This window comes from Callithrix jacchus, chromosome 3 (genome assembly GCF_049354715.1).
Source record: "Callithrix jacchus isolate 240 chromosome 3, calJac240_pri, whole genome shotgun sequence".
NCBI lineage: Eukaryota > Metazoa > Chordata > Mammalia > Primates > Cebidae > Callithrix > Callithrix jacchus.
Genome location: NC_133504.1, coordinates 68,218,856 through 68,234,637, shown reverse-complemented (window position 1 = coordinate 68,234,637; position 15,782 = coordinate 68,218,856). Strand labels below are relative to the sequence as shown.

General features: G+C 37.9%; 1 protein-coding gene across 5 annotated transcripts in view; it reads right to left on the bottom strand.

The window, feature by feature from the left end:
- The window catches only part of SCLT1 (sodium channel and clathrin linker 1), a 245,784-nt gene that overhangs the window by 153,198 nt on the left and 76,804 nt on the right, over positions 1-15,782 (bottom strand). For all 5 annotated transcript variants that reach the window (XR_008480049.2, XM_054252918.2, XM_008992707.5 and 2 more), the window contains 2 exons: positions 15,271-15,336; positions 8,997-9,067 (listed from right to left, as the gene is read on the bottom strand). Coding sequence is in view for 4 of the 5 variants with exons in the window: in XM_054252918.2 (XP_054108893.2) it covers positions 8,997-9,067; positions 15,271-15,336 (137 nt within the window). In the remaining variant the exon portion in view is untranslated. The remainder of the gene's footprint in view (positions 1-8,996; positions 9,068-15,270; positions 15,337-15,782) is intronic.

Sequence of the window (15,782 nt, the reverse complement as noted above, 5' to 3'; positions counted from 1 at the left end):
ATATTAGGCCATAAAACAAATCCCCAAAATTCAAACAAACTGAAATCACATAAAGTATCTTTTCTGACTGCAAAGGAATAAAACTAAAATTAATTAATAGGAGGAATGTGAAAACTAAACAAGAGAAAATAAAACAATGTGTTCCTGAATGACCATTGGTCAATTAACCATAGAATAAAATTTAAGAAATTGTTGAGGGCTGGGCGTGGTGGCTCACGTCTGTAATCCCAGCACTTTGGGAGGCCAAGGAGGGTGGATCACGAGGTCAAGAAATCGAGACCATCCTGGTCAATGTGGTGAAACCCCATCTCTATTAAAAATACAAAAAAATTAGCTGGGCATGGTGGCACGTGCCTGTAATCCCAGCTACTCGGGAGGCTGCGGCAGGAGAATTGCCTGACTCCAGGAGGCAGAGGTTGTGGTGAGCTGAGATTGCACCATTGCACTCCAGCCTGGGTAACAAGAGCGAAACTCCATCTCGAAAAAAAAAATTTGTTGAAACAAATAAAAATAGAAACAATATACCACGACCTATAGATACAGCAAAAGCAGCATTAAGAGTGAAGTTTATACAATAGACACCTCCATCAAAAAGTAGAAAAACTTCAAATAAACAGCTAAGAATATGTCTTAAAGAACTGGAAAAGCAAGAAAAAATCCAAACCCCAAATTAGTACAAGAAACAATAAAGAGCAGAGCAGAAACAATGCATGAACAAAGTGAGGCCAATATCTCTGATGAACACAGATGTGAAAATCCTTAACAAAATATTAGAAACTGAATTCAGCAACACATTAAAGAGATCATTCTTCATGATCAAGTGGGACTCATCCCAGGGATGCATGGATGGTTCAACATATGAAAATCAGTAAATGTGATATATCAACAGAACAAAAAACAAAAACCATATGATCATTTCACTTGATGCTGAAAAAGTATTTTATAAAATTCAACATCCTTTGTGATAAAAACTCTAAAGAAAACCTGGGTATAGAAGAAACATATCTCAACACAGTAAAAGCCATATATGACAAACCCACAGCCAGTATCATACTGAATGGGGAAAAACTGAAAGTCTTTCTGCTAAGATCTTGAATAAGACAAGGATACTCAGTTTCACCAGTATTATTCAACACAGTATGAGGAGTCCTAGCTAAAATAGTTAGATAAGACAAAGAAATAAAAGGCACCCAAATTGGAAAGGAAGAACTCAAATTATCCTTGTTTGCAGATTACATGATCCATATTTAGAAAAACCTAAAGTTTCTACCAAAAAAACTCTTAGATTGAATAAATTCAGTAAAGTTGTCACAAGGTTGAAAAATCAGTATTATTTCTACATGTCAACTGAACAATCTGAAAAAAAAAAAACCCAAGAAAGTAAAAGAACTCTAAAACTATGAAACTTTGATGAAAGAAATTTTGAAGATGACAAAAAACAATGGAAAGGTAGTCTATATTCATGAACCAGAAGGATCAATATTGTTAAAATATCCATACTACCCAAAGCAATCTAATTTACAGATTAAATGCAATAAAATATCAATGACATTTATAGAAATTGAAAAAAATCCTAAAATTTAAAGGGAACCAAAAAATACACAGAATAGCCAAAACAATCCTGAACGAGAACAAAGCTAGAGGCATCACATTAACTGACTTCAAATTATACTACAAACTTATAGTAACCAAAACAGAACGGTACTGGCATAAAAACAGACACATAGATGAATGGAACAGAAGAGAGAACTCAGAAATAAATTAATGCATTCACAGTCAACACATTTTCAACACCTATCTCTCATCATATCCCAAAATCAAATCAAAATGTACCAAAGACTTAAATCTAAGACCTGAAATTATGAAACTACTAGAAAAAGACATCAGGGAAACATTCCAAGACATTTTTCTGGATAAAGGTTTCTTGAGGAGGACTTCAAAAGTACAGGCAACCAAAGCAAAAATGTACAGATGGGATCATATCAAGCTAAAAAGCTTCTGGACAGCAAGGAAACAATCAGTAAACGAAAAAATCCATAGACTAGAAGAAAATAATTTGTAAACTACCCACTGGACACGGGATTAATAACCAGAACTGGAATACAAAAGGAGCTAAAACAAATCAAGAGGAAGAAAAAGAAAAATAATTGGCAAAATATCTGAATAGTCATTTATTAAAGGAAGACATACAAATGGCCAATATGTATATGAAAAATGTTCAAATGATTTGTGGGTTCCCCATTCATGGATTCAACCAAGTGCAGATTGAAAATATTTTTTAAAACAATAAAAAATGGGGGAGAGGACTCAAGATGGCGCTGTGAGAACAACCCAGGATTGGAGCTCTCGTTGTGTCCGCGGAGAGGTGAGTCTGAGCTGCATTTCCAGACTGATTTTTGTTGCCCACGGAACGGGGAAATTCCCAAGTGAAGTGGAGACGCGGGACGCCAGGCAGAACATCCGCCTGGCCAAGCCGGCAGCCGGGGTGGCGGCGGCCGGCCCTACCCAGCACTCCCCACAGGGCGCGCTTGTCCTGGTGTCCCGCTGAACCGGCAACTGGAGACTTGAGAGGGCTGGACTTGAGACTGAGCTAGACTTGGACAGTGGGCCAGCCCAGGGGATTGCAGGGACAGAGCGTTAGGGGTGGCTCAGTGGGACAGACAAAATCGCGATTTCAAACAAGCCCCGTGCAGACGGCCTGAGACGCTCTGAGGGGGAGGGGCGTCCACCATTACAGAGGCAACCCGTCCCAACTGAGATACACGCCCATTGCTGACGCAGCCAGCTGTTGCCGAGGCAACCCGTCCCTACTGAGATACACGCCCACTGCTGACGCAGCCTGCTCTTGCCGAGGCAACCCGCGACAAAAGAGAGACTCCGCCACAGGGCGTGGCGGAGAACACAGCAGAACAGCAGAACCAGGGCGAGCCTCACAACAGCAGGGCGGAGCCTCGGCAGTCAAACAGTGGCTAGTCTGCATCCTAGCTGGGCAGGACCTCAACGGACATCCAAAAATAAAGCCCAATCCCCTAAACACAGAGCATTTGAGAAAAAAAAAAGAATTTTTTTAATGAGCTCTGTTGCAGTAGAATCAAACATAGCAGCCTAACAGCCCTGAATGAACAACAGAGCTCGCAGCTCAGCAATTAAGCCCCTATAAAGCACAAACTGTCTCCTCAAGCAGCTCCCTGACCCCTCTATATCCAAAAGACTGACATTAGGCAGGCATCATCCTGGGACAAAGAGAGCAGAAAAAGAAACTGGTAGCATCCCTCACTGTGCCACAGCTTCTAGAGGTGCACCCCAGACAAGCAGGGTCTGGAGCGGACCTCAGCAGTCGTACAGCAAAAAGGCTAGACTGGTAGAAGGAAAATCAAGCAACAGAAATACTTCATCATCAACATTCTGGGTGTCCACTCAGAGACTCAATCGAAAAGTCAGCAACTACGCAGACGACCAGCAGACAAATCCACAAAGATGGGAAGAAACCAGCGCAAAAAGGAGGAAAACACCCGAAACCAGAACACCTCGCCTCCTAGAAAGGACCAAAACTCCTCACCAGTAAGGGAACAAAGCTGGACGGAGAATGACTGTGATGAAATGACGGAATTAGACTTCAGAAGATGGATAATGAGAAACTTTTGTGAGCTAAAAGATCATGTATTAAATCAATGCAAAGAAACTAAGAACCTTGAAAAAAGATTTGAAAAAAGATTCGAGGAAATGAAAACAAGAATGGATAACTTAGAGATGAATATGAATGAATTAAAAGAGCTGAAAAACACAATACGAGAACATCGCGAAGCAAACTCAAGTTTCAATAGCCGAATTGACCAAGCAGAAGAAAGAATATCTGAAGTCAAAGACCAACTCAATGAACTAAAACGAGAAACCAAGATTAGAGAAAAAAGCGCAAAAAGGAATGAACAAAGTCTCCAAGAAATGTGGGACTATGTGAAAAGACCTAACCTACGTTTGATAGGTGTACCAGAAGGGGACGAAGAGAATGAATCCAAGCTGGAAAATACTCTTCAGGACATCATCCAGGAAAATTTCCCCCACCTAGCAAGACAGGCCAAAACTCAATTGCAGGAAATACAGAGAACACCACAAAGATATTCCGCAAGAAGAGTAACCCCAAGGCACATAATCGTCAGATTCAACAGGGTTGAAATAAAGGAGAGAATACTAAGGGCAGCCAGAGAGAAAGGTCAGGTCACACACAAAGGGAAGCCCACCAGACTCACAGCAGATCTCTCAGCAGAAACACTACAAGCCAGAAGAGAGTGGGGGCCAATATTCAACATTCTTAAAGAAAAGAACTTTCAACCCAGATTTTCATATCCAGCCAAACTGAGCTTCAGAAGTGAAGGAAAAATAAAATCCTTTACGAACAAGCAAGTACTCAGAGATTTTGTCACCACCAGGCCTCCTTTACAAGAGCTCCTAAAAGAGGCACTACACATAGAAAGGATCAACCAGTACCAGCCATTCCAAAATCACACTGAATGCTAAAGAGCATCAACATAATGAAGAATCTACAACAACTAACAGGCAAAACAGCCACTTAGCATCAAAATGGCAGTATCAAATTCACACATAACAATATTAACCCTAAATGTAAATGGAATAAATGCACCAATCAAAAGACACAGACTGGCAAATTGGATAAAAATCCAAAACCCATCAGTGTGCTATATACAGGAAACCCATCTCACATGCAAGGATACACAAAGCCTCAAAATAAAGGGATGGAGGAAGATTTACCAAGCTAATGGAAAGCAAAAAAAAGCAGGAGTTGCAATTCTCATCTCTGATAAAATAGACTTTAAAGCAACAAAGATCAAAAGAAACAAAGAAGGCCATTATATAATGGTATAAGGATCGATACAACAAGAAGAGATAACGATCCTAAACATATATGAACCCAATGCAGGAGCACCCAGATACATAAGGCAAGTTCTTAATGACTTACAAAAGGACTTAGACTCCCACACAATAATAGTGGGAGACTTTAACACTCCACTGTCAATACTAGACAGATCAACCAGACAGAAAATCAACAAGGATACCCAGGGCTTGAACTCAGACCTGGAGCAAGCAAACCTGATAGACATTTACAGAACTCTCCATCCCAAATCCACAGAATACACATTCTTCTCAGCACCACATCACACCTACTCTAAAATTGACCACATAATTGAAAGTAAAGCACTGCTCAGCAAATGCAAAACAACTGAAATCATAACAAACAGCCTCTCAGACCATAGTGCAATCAAGTTAGAACTCAGAATTCAGAAACCGACCCAGAACCACAAAGCTTCATGGAAACTGAACAACTGGCTCTTGAATGTTGACTGGGTAAACAATGAAATGAAGGCAGAAATAAAGAAGTTCTTCGAAACCAATGAGAACGAAGACACAACGTGCCAGAACCTCTGGGACACATTTAAAGCAGTCTCTAGAAGAAAGTATATAGCAATAAGTGCCCATATGAGGAGAATGGAGAGATCCAAAATTGACACCCTATCGTCAAAATTGAAAGAGCTAGAGGAGCAAGATAAAAAAAACTCAAAACCCAGCAGAAGACAAGAAATAACTAAGATCAGAGCTGAGCTGAAGGAGATTGAGACATGAAAAACCCTTCAAAAAATCAATAAATCCAAGAGCTGGTTTTTTGAAAAGATCAACAAAATAGACAGACCACTAGCCAGATTGATTAAAAATAGAAGAGAGAACAACCAAATAGATGCAATAAAGAATGATAAAGGGGAAATCACCACAGATTCCACAGAAATTCAAACCATCATCAGAGAATATTACAAACAACTTTATGTGCATAAACTAGTAAACCTGGAAGAAATGGATGAATTCCTGGACTCCTGCGTCCTCCCAAGCCTAAACCAGGAGGAAGCTGAAACTATGAATAGACCAATAACAAGGTCTGAAGTTGAGGCAGCAATTAAGAGCCTACCAAACAAAAAAAGCCCAGGTCCAGACGGGTTCACAGTCGAATTCTACCAGACACACAAGGAGAAGCTGGTACCATACCTTCTAAAACTATTTCAAACAATCCAAAAAGAGGGAATCCTTCCCAGATCATTTTATGAGACCAACATCATTCTGATACCAAAACCCGGCAGAGACCCAACGAGAAAAGAAAACTTCAGGCCAATATCCATGATGAACATAGATGCAAAAATCTTCTATAAAATATTGGCAAGCCAATTGCAACAGCAAATCAAAAATCTTATTCATCATGATCAAGTAGGATTCATCCCGGGGATGCAAGGCTGGTTCAACATACACAAATCTATCAACATAATTCACCACATAAACAGAACCAAAAACAAAAACCACATGATTATCTCAATTGACGCAGAGAAGGCATTTGACAAAATTCAACAGCCCTTTATGCTAAAAACCCTCAATAAACTCGGTATCGACGGAACGTATCTCAAAGTAATAAAAGCTATTTATGACAAACCAACAGCCAATATCATACTGAATGGGCAAAAACTGGAAGCATTCCCTTTGAAATCTGGCACTAGACAAGGATGCCCTCTCTCACCACTCCTATTCAATATAGTACTGGAAGTTCTAGCCAGAGCAATCAGGCAAGAAAAAGAAATAAAGGGTATTCAAATAGGAAAGGTGGAAGCCAAATTGTCTCTATTTGCAGATGACATAATAGTATACCTAGAAGACCCCATTGCCTCAGCCCAAAAACTCCTGAAACTGATAAGCAAATTCAGTAAAGTCTCAGGATATAAAATCAATGTGCAAAAATCACAAGCATTCGTCTACACCAATAACAGACTCAAAGAAAGCCAAATCAAGAACGAACTGCCATTCGCAATTGCTACAAAAAGAATAAAATACCTTGGAATACAACTCACAAGGAACGTAAGAGACCTCTTCAAGGAGAACTACAAACCACTGCTCAACGAAATCAGAGAGGACACAAACAGATGGAGAAACATTCCATGTTCATGGTTAGGAAGAATTAATATCGTGAAAATGGCTATACTGCCCAAAGTAATTTACAGAATCAACGCTATCCCCATCAAGCTACCATTGACTTTCTTCACAGAACTGGAAAAAACCACCATGAACTTCATATGGAACCAAAAGAGAGCCCGCATAGCCAAGTCAATTCTAAGCAAAAAGAACACAGCGGGGGGCATCACACTACCGGATTTCAAACTATACTACAAGGCTACAGTAATCAAAACAGCATGGTACTGGTACCAAAACAGAGATATAGACCAATGGAACAAAACAGAGGCACCGGAGGCAACACAACATACATACAACTATACAATCTTTGATAAACCTGACAAAAAGAAGCAATGGGGAAAGGACTCCATGTTTAACAAATGGTGTTGGGAAAACTGGCTAGCCATGTGCAGAAAGCAGAAACTGGACCCCTTCCTGACACCTTACACTAAAATGAACTCCAGATGGATTAAAGACTTAAACATAAGACCTGGCACCATAAAAACCCTAGAAGGAAATCTAGGCAAAACTATCCAGGACATAGGAGTAGGCAAGGACTTCATGAACAAAACACCAAAAGCATTGGCAACAAAAGCCAAAATAGACAAATGGGACCTAATGAAACTCCACAGCTTCTGCACGGCAAAGGAAACGGTCACTAGAGTGGATTGGCAACCAACAGAATGGGAAAAAATTTTCATAGTCTACCCATCTGACAAAGGGCTGATATCCAGAATTTATAAAGAACTCAAACAGATTTACAGGAAAAAAACAAACAAGCCCATTCAAAAGTGGGCAAAGGATATGAACAGACACTTTACAAAAGAAGACATATATGAGGCCAACAGTCATATGAAAAAATGCTCATCGTCACTGGTCATCAGAGAGATGCAAATCAAAACCACATTGAGATACCATCTCACGCCAGTTAGAATGGCAATCATTAAAAAATCTGGAGACAACAGATGCTGGAGAGGATGTGGAGAAAGAGGAACACTTTTACACTCTTGGTGGGAGTGTAAATTAGTTCAACCATTGTGGAAGACAGTGTGGCGATTCCTCAAGGCCTTAGAAATAGAAATTCCATTTGACCCAGCAATCCCATTACTGGGTATATATCCAAAAGACTATAAATCGTTCTACTATAAGGACACATGTACACGAATGTTCATTGCAGCACTGTTTACAATAGCAAAAACCTGGAATCAACCCAAATGCCCATTGATAATAGACTGGATTGGAAAAATGTGGCACATATACACCATGGAATATTATGCAGCAATCAGAAATGATGAGTTTGTAGGGACATGGATCAATCTGGAGAACGTCATCCTCAGCAAACTGACACAAGAACAGAAAATGAAACACCGCATATTCTCACTCATAGGTTGGTGATGAAAAAAGAGAACACATGGACACAGAAAGGGGAGTACTAAACAGTGGGGTCTATTGGGGGGAAAAGGGGAGGGCCAGTGGGAGGGGGAGGTGGGGAGGGATAGCCTGGGGAGAAATGCCAAATGTGGGTGAAGGGGAGAAGAAAAGCAAAGCACACTGCCATGTGTGTACCTTCGCAACTGTCTTGCATGCTCTGCTCATGTACTCCAAAACCTAAAATCCAATAAAAAATTAAAAAAAAAAATACAAAATACAAAATTTAAAACAATATAGTCTATATCTATTTACATAGCATTTACATTGTACAAGTTATCAGATGATTTAAAGTTTATGGGGAGATGTGCATAGGTTATATAGAAATATGCCATTTTATGTAAAGGACTTGAACATCTGTGTATTTAGAGGTCTCACTGTAGAGTACATCTTAATAATCTTGATTTCAGTTTCTTCCCATCCTAACAGATCATACACACAAAAAGATATTGACAGAAGCTTAACAAAGGGAAGGAAAAAAAACATCCATAGGGACAATTACGGCATCATCAGCTTCCTTGAAGAAAAATAATTGACAATGAAATAATTAAACCCGTTTTTAAAAATACCTAAGTTTTTTTTGGAGTTGTTCGATTATCACACTTTGTTCAGTTACTGTTTTCAGAAACTGTTGGTTAGTCTGCCACAAGAAAAGAAAAAAAAGAATCAGTATTAGAATATTTAATAACTGTATCCTTAAAGATGACACATCAGACATACAAGCAGAAAAAAAATTTAGTGAGATTTATGATAACGATTAGATTTTCTGAGTTTAAACGTAACTTAGCCCTCTTTCCTTGCCTTTACTACGTCATTAGATACCTGCTTTACTTCAGACTACCTACAGCAGCATTCCTGTCTTAAGGCTTTCTTTGGCCATCTGAATCTCTTTTGCTCATCTATCCACCTGTCCATAAAGCTATATATGTTACAGAACTAATTTTCCACACTGTTCTGAGCAGCCTGACATAAATGAAGGAAACTGGTATATAAAAAACCAAACTCCCTTCTCGAATGGGTGAGATAACTCCGAGGCTTGTTCTACACTGTCTTTCAGAATTCATTAAGTTTTAGTTACTCACAGTGTTAACTTGCTTAATTTTAAAAAGCCCTTTATTGGCTGTCTTCTCTTCTCTTTGGTACCACTTCCCCACCTTCTTACTGGTGCTACCTGGTATTACCTATTAAATAAATGACATGTTTTGGAACTTTTTCCTGAAGGTCAGTTTCTGGAGAAATCCATAGTAAAATATAAAGTAGTCTTCCAAATGTAGAACAACTTTTCCTAAGGGAATTTTCTTCCACAACTGCTGGTTTTATTCATGATGATACACATTCCTTATCCCTTTACTTTACATATTAATAGTTGCTTCTGATTGATATTAATAGTTTTGATTTAATCCTGTCCCAACATAACATGCTTACATTTCTCCAACTAAAGTCCGTGAGGTAGCTTTCATTGTGCTACTCTCATGATCTATATCTGAAGTCACTGACTTCCTATTTTTAACATACTATTTTCCTCTGCTCGGGATGTCCTCATTCTGTCTGCATTCATTCCTCAATACCATGTGTGGTTTAATCACTCTGAGGCAGAATTAACTGTTTCCTTTCTGCATTTTGATAAAACTTAATACATACCTTTACAGTGCTTTTTTTAATGTTAAAATATTATATTTAAAATTTATGTTTTCCTGATTAAAATATGAGCCTTTTAAAAGGATCAGCTTTTCCCAGAACACCCAGTCCCTGGCACATGATTGAGTACATCACAGGCACAACTAGTGTTGTATTATATATACTGTCTTGGCACTTGCATAATTAATCCTTGTGTTTTTGACCATTTGGGAACACCTCAAAGAAAAATTACATAGAGCAATTAACAGAAGTATAAGCTAAAATTCTGCATTTTAAGAATCTAGTGCTGGAAACCAAGGTGCTTAACTTGGTGGCAAGCCTAGTAGAAGCTCTACAACTGCACCTGAATATGGCATTCTTGTTCTATATTTAAGATCACAAAGAAAATTACATACTATGTTAATATTCTAGAATTAGGAGACTTAAGAAGGTGTAGAGAAGCATCCTTTTCAACCATCATCTATTTAGCACCTTATTCACTGATTATTTCATATGTCAGCCTGTTTCACCAAGGAAACAGATTTTATGGATGATGTGTGTTTGCAACTTAGAGAACATATATTTTCATGCAAGATAGTATGCAATTAATATTTTTGAGTAAATTATAGAAAAGAGCAAATCTTAAAAAAAATAACATTTTAGTAAAGCAAATCTATAGGAAATGTGAAATCACAATATATCTACAGGCATAATAAATAAAAACATGTACTTCTATGTACCATTCATGCCAGAGCATTATATCGGTTGCATATTACTAATCTGCACTGGTAAAGAAAGATTATTTATTTATTTTTGAGACGGGGTCTTGCTCTGTCGTTCAGGCTGGAGTGCAGTGGCATGATCTCAGCTCACTGCAACCTCTGCCTCCTGGGTTCAAGCAATTCTCCTGCCTCAGCCTCCCAAGTAGCTAGGATTACAGGCGCCTGCCACCACGCCCTGCTAATTTTTGTATTTTTAGTAGAGACAGGGTTTCACTATCTTGGCCAGGCTGGTCTTGAACTCCTGATCTTGTGATCCACCCACCTCAGCCTCCCAAAGTGCTGGGATTATGGCGTGAGCCACTGCACCTGGCTGAAAGATATTTATTTTGATCAATTTGTAATAAGAATACTTACATGAGTTATACATTTTTAAAAAATGTTTTAAGTGTATAATACATTATTGTTGACTACAGGCACAATGTTGTACAGATCTCTAGAGGTTCTTCATCTTGTTTGACTGAAACTTCATGTGTGTTGATTAGCAAGTCCCATTTCTTCTCCCCGTAGGCCCTGGTAGTCACCATTCCAATCTCTGTTTCTATAAATCTGACTACTATAGATACTTTGTATAAGTAAAATCATACAGTGTTTGTCTTTCTGTGACTGGCTTATTTCACTTAATGCTCTCAAAGTTTATTATCACATATTGCATAATTTCCTTCTCTTTAAAGGCTGACTAGCATTCCACTGTATGTTTATACATTTTAATCCATTCCTCTTTGATGGTCATTTAGGTTGTTTTCATGTTTTGACTAATGTGAATATGCTGCAATAAGCACAGGAGTGCTAATATCTCTTCAAGATCCTAATTTCAATACTTTTGGATAAACACATTCAGAAGTGGGATTTCTGGATCATATGGTAGTTTTATTTTTATTTTTTTGAGAAAACTCTATACTGTGTTTCATGGCAGACACACCATTTTGCAATGCCACCAAAAATGTTCAAGGGTTCCAATTTCTCCACATCCTCATCGGTGATTGATACCTCATTGTAGTTTTAGTATTTATATTTCTCTAATGTTTAGTGACATCGAGCATTGGGCATTTCTTTACGTACCTGTTGCCTTGAAAAAATATCTAAGTACTTAGGCTCATTTTAAAATCAAGTTATATGTTTTTTTTCAGAGTGTGTGTGTGTGTGTGTGTGTGTTTACTATTAAGTTACAGAAATTTCTTAACTACTTTAGAGATTATTCCCTTATTGGATATATGATCTGTAAACACTTTGTCCCATTCCATAGGTTCCCTTTTTACCCTGTTGATTTCTTTTGGTGTGCAAAAATTTTTACTTTTTGGTTTGATATTGTCCCACTTAATTACTTTTGTTCCTGCTGTCTGTACTTTTGGTGTCATATCCATGAAATCATCACCAAGACTGATGCCATGGAACTTATCCCCTAGGTTTTCTTCTAGGAACTTTCTAGGTAAGAGCTGTTAGGTTTAAGTCTTTAATCAATTTTGGGTTGATTTTTGTGTATTGTGTAAGAGAAGAGCCAAAACCATTTTTTGAATATGAATATCTAGATGTCCTAACACCATTTTAAATTCAGTTATTGTGTTCTTTAGGTCCATAATTTGTGTGGTATTTAACATTTTGTCTCTCTTGGAATTCTTACTTTGCTCATTTATTGTTGTTTTAACTGTGGTGAGCATATTCATGAGAGTTATTTTTAATTCCCTAACAGGTAAATAATAACTCCTTTTCATTAGGATTGGTTTCTGGAGATTTATGTGGTTCCGTTGTATGGAACATCTTTAGCTGGTTCTTCATTTTTCCTTGACTTTGTGCTCACATCCATGCATTAGAGAAAGCAGGCACCTCTCCCAGTCTTCATGGATTAGCCTCATACAAGAGAAGACCCCCACCAATCAGCTGGCCATAGATTTAGCAGGCCTCTGTCAATGCCTTCCCTCCCCAGGGAGGTGCTGGCAGCTGTGGCTTTGTCTGCTTGCTCTGTGATGAGCTGGGGGTAGGGAACTATAGCATGTATCAGCCCAATCTGCTACCTCTGGACTTCCCTATGTGGCTAGCCCATGCTGGACCTATTAGAGCTTCAAAACTCGTGAGATGAATGCTATTTCTCTGGGCTGCCCTAGAGAAGCTGCAGTGCTGGATCAACCTTTTCCCTTCCTAGGGGGAGGCTGAGAACTGAGTTTTCATCTGCTTCTTCTATGCTGAGAAGGGCACAGGATCAATTTCATCTATCAGTCCAAACCAATGCCTCCATTCTCCCTTGGTTGGCCAGACTATGCTAGATCTGTGAGCTTCAAGACTGGCAAGATAGATGCCAGTATTCTGGGGACCTCAAAAAAGTTGGGATGATGAATGTACATACCTAATCCTCTTTTTCCCATGGGTGAAGCTAGGATCTAAGGGGTCTCTTTTTGATCACATGGCACTGTACTAGGGACAGCGTGTCTAGCAAGAGAGGGTCTCAAATCTCCCTGATAGCTTTGGTGAGCCTGGTTTTCTAATCCCCTAGGATGTGAGAACATTTCAATTAGTTTCTGATTTGTCACAAAGGAAACTGTTGCTGAATTGGTGAATTTATGGGGAGAAGGAGTGTCCAGGGTATCATACTCTATCATGTTAGTCAAATTACATTGAAAGATACTTTATTTACTCACTGCATATTCATCAATTTACTACATCTATAAGGATCTATTCATTTAATGAGTTTATTCATGTAATCAGAAATTTTGTTGGAAACTGCTTGATTTTTAAAGGGTACTCTTCTTCAAGTTTGATCTTTACTCAAACTTACCCCTATAACTATGCTCTGAATGCTCTTTGAGATGTACAAGATCTTATCACTTTGCTTGTTTACTTTACATTTGTCAGTCTTGTTTGCTATTCATTAAATACATTAAGAGAAAGTTAAATTTTAAAATTTCTTTCAACCATTTACTTTTATCTTGTCTATATAGTCTTTTCTATATTTTTATAAAACTCTCTTTTATCCATCATGCTATTTCTTTATCAGTTTTCTTGGATCCAGTTTATTCTTAGCTTTGACTTAAAACCATGAATGCTTCTGCCTTAGAAATTTTTAACATATTCTCTTGGAATACACAAACATCCTTTCCCCATGACTTTCATCAAAATCATTTTGGTTGTTATAATAAAATAGGTACTCTGTGGTATGATATATTAAAGGATGATATAATTCCAATTCTAGGAGGCATACTGAAGAAGTACTGAATAATTATGATCCTAGGTTAAAGCATGAATTCCATGTAGAAATATATTAAATTTAAAAATGCCTTTCTTAATTATAGAAATCAGTAACCATTCTATTCTGGAGTGCTAATATCTTAAAACTCTAAGAAATATAACATATTATCAGAAACTGTAAGTGATTAGACATTTCAAATGTTAACAGAATAGGTACAGATTGGTTTAGTAATTTTTTACATGGTTAAAAAAGAAAAATTTTTAAAGTAGAATAACTTTTGGTGGGACAACTCCATTGTTATATAAAGACATTTTTATTAGGTACTAACAAGAATTAGCAGAGTAACTAAGCAAAAATGAAGAAGGGAAAGAGGGAGGAATTACCTGGAGGGTCATAATTCTATTACTCAACAATGAGGTAAAAATAACATTCCAAGAAAGTAAAAAACAAAACAAAAACAAAAGGGAGACAATAAGAAGGTAAAGAGCAAAATTGGGAAGGCTAATTCTATTTATTTTAGGAAAAACGTATAGGGAAATTTAGGAGTACCATATCAACACATGGTTCTTAGTTTCCTAAGTGTAAGGAAATGAGCTAATAATTCATTAAACAATTACACTTTTCTTATTAAATATCTGGCAGTGTGTCAGATGAAATAAAAAATATTGAGCATGTACTCTACACTTGAAAAGCTCACTGTCGGGCCGGGCGCGGTGGCTCACGCCTGTAATCCCAGCACTTTGGGAGGCCGAGGTGGGTGGATCACGAGGTCGAGAGATCGAGACCATCCTGGTCAACATGGTGAAACCCCGTCTCTACTAAAAATACAAAAAATTAGCTGGGCATGGTGGTGGGTGCCTGTAATCCCAGCTACTCAGGAGGCTGAGGCAGGAGAATTGCCTGAACCCAGGAGGCGGAGGTTGCAGTGAGCTGAGATCATGCCATCGCACTCCAGCCTGGGTAAGAAGAGCGAAACTCCGTCTCAAAAAAAAAAAAAAAAAGAAAAGCTCACTGTCTAGATTAGTCCAAGGAGATCTTACTAAGAACCCTAAGAGGATTTCCAGATTAAGACGTATTTCAGAGAGATGTTAGATCTCCAAAAGGTATTGTAAACTGTGTCATGCTATCAAATGAGAAAGAAGAAGAAAAAGAGAATACTGCCTATCTAATTCCATGCAACATGCTTTCTTGTTGATTTACATTAACATAAATAAATACGATGATTTATAGGAACAATTTCCAGTTTATATAAGCAAGTACACTTACCACTTCCATGTTCTCATTAGTAACATGAAGTCGCTTGGTCATTTGTTGAAAATTGAATAGCTGATCCTACAGTGGGGGAAGACAGGGAAGTATATAAATACAATTTTATTATTTGTAACCCATATTTAAAATTAAACTAAAATCAAGTCTAAAATCATTATACCTAAGTTTAGATAAAATTAGTAATGTTTCTTCTTACTACTATTGTGTGAATTAGTAGTTGAAAAACTAAGAAATTTAAAAAATGATTAAAGAATTAAAGTGGCAATGTTGAAACTAATGTAGCTGTTTATTTTATGTCAAATAATTATTTCTAGAAATCAATCATTAAATATTGTTTTAAAACTCAAAGAAATATATCATAAACAATTATAAGTGATTAGAAATTCCATATGCTAGAGAGACCTTGTCCAATGTTGGAAGGTCACCTTCAAAGCTACTCAAAACCTGTATACAAACCATGGCACAGGAGTTACTACCCATCCTTTTAAAAAAAAATTCTCATGCCTCAC